At 44.8% G+C, this 7,500-nt stretch overlaps 2 protein-coding genes across 2 annotated transcripts in view; both read right to left on the minus strand.

The window, feature by feature from the left end:
• The window catches only part of LOC122255603 (uncharacterized), a 4,478-nt gene extending 3,274 nt beyond the window's left edge, over window positions 1–1,204 (minus strand). The window contains exon 1 of the mRNA XM_086548464.1: window positions 906–1,204. Coding sequence (XP_086404590.1) covers window positions 906–999 — 94 coding nt within the window. The 5' untranslated portion in view covers window positions 1,000–1,204. The remainder of the gene's footprint in view (window positions 1–905) is intronic.
• Window positions 1,205–1,258: 54 nt separating this feature from the next.
• LOC147472289 (homeobox protein ceh-10-like) overlaps window positions 1,259–7,500 on the minus strand; it is a gene marked incomplete at its 3' end in the record, with an annotated part of 32,669 nt that continues 26,427 nt past the window's right edge. The window contains exons 2-3 of the mRNA XM_086545123.1: window positions 2,907–3,102; window positions 1,259–1,383 (exon numbers count right to left, since the gene is read on the minus strand). Of these exons, the coding sequence (XP_086401249.1) occupies window positions 1,259–1,383; window positions 2,907–3,102 (321 nt within the window). The remainder of the gene's footprint in view (window positions 1,384–2,906; window positions 3,103–7,500) is intronic.

The raw sequence follows: 7,500 nt of genomic DNA on the forward strand, positions 1-7,500 counted from the left end.
TATTATTATTATCATTATTGTTATCATTATCATCATCATCATTATTACTATCATTATTATTATTATTATTGTCATCATTGTTATCATTATCATCATCATTATTATCATAGCATTAATACAGTATTAGTATTAGAATAATAACAGTTACCTTAATTATGATGATAACGATATGGAAAATGTAGATAGTGATAGTGTAAATGATGATGTTAACTATGAAAATTATGAAATATTTTTATCAAAATCATTATCATTATTATAATTCTCGGTACATGTTTTATTTCAGCATTGTTATCTTTATCATTACTTTCAATATAACCATTACCACTACCACTATCTTCATCATTCTGTTCTCGGTATGTTATCAGTAATATCATTATTATTATCGTTATTATCATTATCATTGTATTTAACTTTACTTTTCTTTACATCATTATTATTGTTATTATCATCGGTACTATTACTATTAAAATCATTATTATTATCAATGATATTATCCCTTTTAATATTATAAATATCATTAGTGCTGTTGTTATTATTGTCATTATCATTATCTTTATTATTATCATTATAATTGTTATTATTACTATTATTACCATTATTCTATTATCATAATTATTATTATGATCATTTATGTATTTGTTGTTATTATCATCAACATTCATATTTTTATTCTTATTACGATTTCCATTATAACAATCATTATCATTACTAATGTTACCATTATCATCACCACCATCACCATCATTCTCATTACCATTACCATCACTGCCATTAACATTCGAGTATAATACCATAACGATGACATAACACCGATATCAATCTCATCAATTGCAGAATCATTAATACTAATAACAATACCCTTGATGATGACCGTCCCAGGACCAAGAGAGGCTGATTTTCCTCACCTGAAATCCTCCGGCGCGTGCAAAGCTTTCTCGTCCGGGCTCCCTCCTCCTCTGTCGCTCTGGTCGTCTTCGTCACTTCCTTCTCCTCCTCCATCTTCTCCTTCGCTCACTCCTCCTCCTCCTCCTCCTCCTCCAACTCCACCTCCTCCACCTCCACCTTCTCCTCCTTCTGCGTCTCCGTCTCCTTCTCCGTCAACACTACTGAGGATTCCTCTCTCTCCACTCCCTCTCTCTCCTCCTCCTCCTCCTCCTCCTCCTCTTTCTCCGCCTCTTTCTCCTCTTTCTCCTTCTCTCTCTCTTTCTCCTTCTCCTCTTCCTCCTCCTCCTCCTCCTCCCCCTCCTCCTCCTCCTCCATCTGAGTCAAGATGATGGAGATCTCTAGAGTCTTCTGAGCTCTTGTTGTCTCCATCATGTTCCTTCTCTCTTTCCTCCGCCTTCTGCAGCTGTTGCGCGGCCTCCAGGCTCTTCCGGTGCATCCCTGGAGAGGTCAAGGTCAGAGGTCAACATCGGGTCACTCATTGGGGCTTTGTGAACTCGGTCTGTGGGTTTCTGTGGCAGGTTATGTGATAAGGGCATTGGTGTGCTCTCGTGCGCACTAACATGACGCGAATTCGTTCACACGCATACACAATTATGCACGCACATTTATATGCCCATACACGCATTAATAAACACAGAAACATACACACACACGTGTGGACGGGCGCGCAAACACATACACACATTTTATGTTTGTCTATGATAATCTGTGTATGAGCCTCTGTGCGTGCGCGTTTGTGTGTGTGTGTGTGTGTGTGTGTGTGTGTGTGTGTGTGTGTGTGTGTGTGTGTGTGTGTGTGTGTGTGTGTGTGTGCAAATACTCCTAATTCGTTCGTCTACACACGTGCGTCTGTGTTAAAGCGCGAATGTATCTTCTTAATCTGAAAAAAAATCATAATCTTATCAATATAATCAGTCTTAATCAAGCACCTAAACTCTCTCTCTCTCTCTCTCTCTCTCTCTCTCTCTCTCTCTCTCTCTCTCTCTCTCTCTCTCTCTCTCTCTCTCTCTCTCTCTCTCTCTCTCTCTCTCTCTCTCTCTCTCTCTCTCTCTCTCTCTCTCTCTCTCTCTCTCTCTCTCTCTTCTCTTTCTCTTTCTCTCTCGCTCGCTCCGTGTGTGTGTGTGTGTATAAATGTATACACGCGTATTGGTATGTCAATGTGCATGCGTGAAAATAACACATATATCCATATGTATATGCTAATGTGGGTAGATGTGCATATGTATTATATTTTCTCATCACAATCTTCATCTTTTTAGGCTGAATTGAAACGATATCCCACTGAAGACGACGACTCTCTCCGGCCCTTACGAGATCTCCCTGGCACTCTCGTCTCTCGCCCTTTGGCACTCTCTTCCCTTGCGGTCCCTTTGTCTTTTTAATTCTTTGCCTCCCTGAGTACATTGCTTGCTTAGAATTTGATTTTTCTTTATCCTTATTTACTTTTTTTTTTTTTTGTATCTCTACTCTTTAGCATGTGGTTTTCATCTGCTCATCATCATCTGCGTTATTAAACTTTCCTTATTATTTTAGTTTTTTGTTATAATTATCCTATGCCCTTATTATCACTGCTATACTGTCTTCATCATGACTCAGTAGTTTAACATTACTCAGTAATCTTGACCATTTTCATCACTATCATCATCGTCATTATGATGATTAAACCAACCGTCACCCTCCCCATGACACCTCCCCCCTCCCCCATTCAACCCCCCCCTCCCCTCCCTCCAACCCCGAGACAGTGCCAGGGAGCAAAACCAGAGACCCGGCGCCGCACCGAGCCAAACCAAACCAAGCCAAAGCAAGCCATCTCACCCCCCCTCCCCCTTCCCCCCCCCCCCCAGCTGTCCTGAGCCTCGAAGCCCCAGCAAGGCGCCGCTCGCCACGCGTCGCCTTTCCCCCCCCAACCCCCCTTCTCGTAAGACGCCGTCGGGAGAGAGAGGTCGCCGCCGTGGACTCACCTGTATCTTGACCCATACCTAGGAGCCACGGGGCAGGGCACTCCTCTCCGGACTCCACCGACTTGACGATGGTCTCCGGCAGCGGGAGCGAGTGCCTGACCATGGCGCCGTAGAGGCCGTACTCCGCCATGATGGTGCTCTTGCCCCACGTCTTCTCCGTCTTCCGCCACTTCGCCCGCCGGTTCTGGAACCACACCTGCGGGGGGAGGCAGAGGGGGGGGGTTAGGCCACGCTGCGTGATGGAGAGGGAATGGGAGGGAGGGAAAGAGAAAGGGGGAGAGAGGAGAGAGAGAGAGAGAGAAAGTGTGTATGTGTACGTGTGTGTGTGAAAGAGAGAGAGAGAGAGATGGATTGATGGATAGATGGATAGCCAGATGGACAAATGGATAGATAGACTGATGGGAAGAGTAGTCGAGGCAGAAAATAGGCAGAAAAGTATAAATCAATTCATCAAAAAAAGAAAGATAGATAGAAAGATAGACAGGCTTATAGCTAGAATCATTGCTTGACAAATACATGAAAATATAGACATATAAGACTAACAGTTAGTCAAATAAGTAGAACAGATAGTCTTAAAACGCAAAATAACATAGACTTACATTGTAGACTCATTATCTCAAATGCAATTACAGAGTCAAGCACACAAGCAGATGAACGCACTAGGAGTAAGAGCAGAGATAGTATATCCTGTGTTGCAGAATTGTGGACAAACTGCTTGCAATCAAAGAACAGATTTATATCACAAGAGGTAAGTGTTTTCCATCCCATTCTCACCTATAATGATAATAATGACCATGATGATAATGAGGATTATAATGGTGATACTGATGGTAATTGTAATGGGGATAATAATGGTGATTATAATGGTGATAATAACGACTATGAGAATGATAATAACGAGGGTGATGATAATGATGATATTGATATTAATGATGATTTGTCCTATTATGAATTCTTTCGAAATAGATTAACATTTTTTCCTTTCACTGAAGTCGGATGCTGCCATCACAGGCCTCATTATCATCCGAAATATATTCATAATGATCTTTCTCCCTTCTCTCTCTCTCTCTCTCTCTCTCTTTCTCTCTCTCTCTCTCTCTCTCTCTCTCTCTCTCTCTCTCTCTCTCTCTCTCTCTCTCTCTCCTCTCTCTCTCTCTCTCTCTCTCTCTCTCTCTCTCTCTCTCTCTCTCTCTCTCTCTCTCTCTCTCTCTCTCTCTCTCTCTCTCTCTCTCTCTCTCCCTCTCTTTCTTCCCTCCTCTTCCCACAGCCCCAAAGAGAGTAATTAGCCCTTCCTCCCCCTCCCCCTCCCTCTCCCCCAACCCGCCGCGAGATAAGGTCATTAGAAAGCGATCCCGGAGCAAGCAAGCAAGCAAGCAAGCCGTCCGCCATGCAAGCACTAATTATCAAGGTGAGAGTTGCTCGGAAGCTGCAGGTGTGTGACGAGGCGCGCTAATCCGATTTCCCCTCGTTTTAAGGTGGGCAGGTAGGCGAGGAGGGGGAAGGGAGGTAGGCGGGGGGGAGGAGGGGGGGGAGATGTGGGTAGGAGGTGGAAGAGGACGGGGAGAGGGATGAGGTGGGTAGGGGAGGGAGGAGAGCGGAGAGAGGGGAGAGGTGGGTAGGGGGCAGAGGGGTGGAGAGGTGGGTAGGGAGCAGGGGGCAGGTGAGAGGGGGCTAGGGAGGGGGGAGAGGGCTAGGGGCCAATTTCACCCAATTTCCAATAATGCCTTCCCGCAATTTGGGCAGACCTCGCGAAAGGAGGATGAGCTTGTTAGCATCATCTTGTCGCCGAAAGAGGGATGGGTGGCTTATCTTGGCTTGGCTTGGTTTGGACTGACTTGACTTGGCTTGGGCTGACTTGACTTGGCTTGGACTTGGACTTAGCTTAACTTGACTTGGCTTGACTTCGTTCGGGTTGCATGGACTTGACTTAACCTGGCATGGCTTGGCTTGAGATATATTAGGTTGAATTGGTTTTAACTTGACTTCGCTTGGCTTGACTTCGCTTAGCTTGGCTTTGCTTGAGTAGCTTTGATGTAGTTCGACCTGGCATGCCTTAGCTTGGCTTGGCTTGTCATGGTTTAGCTTGGCTTGGAATGGTTTGCCTTGGCTGGATTTGGCTTGGCATAGCTTTGGTAGCTTTGACTAAGTTCGAGTTGCTTTGACCTGGCATGTCTTGTCTTGGCTTGCCATGGCTTGGCTTGGTCAACAAAGGGTTTTCTTTCCCTTTTCTTTTGCCTTTCCTTCTAGCCTTCCGAAGCCCTGGTGTGTCGTTAAAGGGGTTGGTAGGGAGGTGAGGGGTGGGGGAGGGGAAAAAAGAGAGGGGGAGGGAGGGAAGGAGGGGTGGAATATACGCAATGCAGGAGGGGAAGAAGAGGGGAAAGAGAGAGAGAGGAAGACAAAGAGAGAGAATGAGGGAGAGAGAGAGAGAGAGAGAGAGAGAGAGAGAGAGAGAGAGAGAGAGAGAGAGAGAGAGAGAGAAGACAAAAAAGGATCATATACAAAAGAAGAAAACGAGACAAAAGAACTGATAAGAAAGGAGGTAAAGAAGGAACAGAAAACGGAGACAAAGGCCGTCCAACCGAGACTCGAAATAACAGGACTTTGAAGACTGAAAAATGACTCCCAAGAAGAACCGTCAATCGATAAAGCTTCATTTTGTGCGACAAAGAAGATAAACCAACTAAGCTACTCCCCCCTCCCCCACCCCAACCACCGCCTACTCTTCCCCCTCCCCCTCTCTAGTCCCTGATATAGGCCTAGGAAGATAATGTCATTAATTCCCTCGCTCCCCGATAGATGGCAGCAGTTGGCGCTCGAGACAGGGAGAAAATAGTCATCTTCCTCTCGCCAACTTTACCGCATTTCATGCTCTAGTAAATAGAACACCGATTTATACATATAAAAAGGGAAGAGAAAAAAGGTAAAGCCATGTCAATAAAGGTTATATAAGCGCGTTTGATTTAATTGTGAGCGTTTGATCATATTAATCAAAACGACGATTCATGTCCGTCGGTTCCATCTAAAGCGGAGCCACTTAACCAGAAGAATACAAAAAGGAGGTTTAGTGGTTTAAGCGCCCGCTCTGGGACGGGGCTTTGTTGGTCAGATCTCTTTCATTTTGTCATCTTTCCCCCTCGGGGAGAGATGGCCGAAATGACGCAAGCTCTTTCTCTGGACCCTCTTCTCTCCCTCTTTCTGTTTTCTTTGTTCTTTTTTATCCCTCTTGTCTGTTTCCTTTGCTGTGTCTCTTTTCTTGTTTTTTGTTCTTTTGTACGGCTTTCTTGTCTGTATTATATGTTTCTCTTTCTCTCTCTCTCTCTCTCTCTCTCTCTCTCTCTCTCTCTCTCTCTCTCTCTCTCTCTCTCTCTCTCTCTCTCTCTCTCGCTCTCTTTCTCTCTCTCTCTCTCTCTCTTTCTCTTTCTCTTTCTCCCTCTCCTCCTTTCTCTTTCATTCTTTCTCTCTCTCTTTCTCTTTCTCCTTCTCTCCCTCTCCCTTTCTCTCTCCCTCTCCCTCTCCATATCCATATCCATATCCATATCCATCTCCTTCTTTCTCTCTCCCTTTGCCTCTCACTCTCCCTATCCCTCTTCCTCTCCCTTTCTCTCTCTCTCCCTCTCTCCCTCTGCCTCTCGCTCTCTCTTTCTCTCTGTTTCGTAGTTAACAGCAACACTTTCTTTCCTATTTAATTTTTCATTGATCCCCTAATCTTGATAATTTAATAAAAATCCTTTTATCACCGATTTTTGTTGTATTTATAAGAGAGAGAGAGAGAGAGTAAGTTAACTTAAAGCTATCGACTTTTTAGAATAAAAAAAAATCACCCCCCCCCAAAAAAAAAAAAAGTGAGAAAGAAAAAAAAATGATTTAATGATATGAGGGGAAGCTTGTGATAGGCGGGAAGATATAGGGAAGGAGAGGGAGGGGGAGGGGGGGGCAGGGAGAGGGAAGAACAACGCCCCCCCCCCCTTCCTCTTCCACTCCCTCTTCTTAAGACATTAGTGTAAAGTAGAGCTTGAAAGGGTGATTGAGTGAGAGAATGGGAGGGGGGGAGGGAAGATATGAAGGAGAGATGAATAAATAGTTAATGATAAAAATGAGAAAGAAGGGGGGAGAGAGGGAAAGAGAGATGACGGGATGGAGAGATGAGAGAAGATATTGGGAGAGAGAGAGAGAGAGAGAAAGTGCGAGGGAAGGAAGGAGAGAAAATGAGAGTGGGGAGAAAGAAGAAGAGATAGAGAGAAAGAGCGACAGATAGATATGCAGAGACCAGGATGAACAAGAAGAAAAGAGAGAGAGAGAGAGAAAAAAGAGAAAGTGATGATCTAAAAGAGGCAAAGACGAAGAGAGTGGGGGTAGGGGTGGGGTGGGGAGGAGACCACATGCAAAAGAGGATACCGGAGGAGAGGAGGAGGGAGGGGAGGGGGGAGGAAAGGTTGATAGAAGAGAAGGACGAAAAGAGTTGACTCCACTATTAACCATTTCGCCCTCCGTCTTAAATCTCTCTCTCTCTCTCTTTCTCTACCTCCCTCCCCTCTCCTCCTTTCTCTCTCTCTCTCTCTCTTTCTCTACCTCCCTCCCCTCTCCTCCTTTCTCT

Source organism: Penaeus japonicus, unplaced genomic scaffold (assembly GCF_977035675.1).
Source record: "Penaeus japonicus unplaced genomic scaffold, GWHDUDI00000001_assembly GWHDUDI00000002, whole genome shotgun sequence".
In the NCBI taxonomy this organism is placed as follows: Eukaryota; Metazoa; Arthropoda; class Malacostraca; order Decapoda; family Penaeidae; genus Penaeus; species Penaeus japonicus.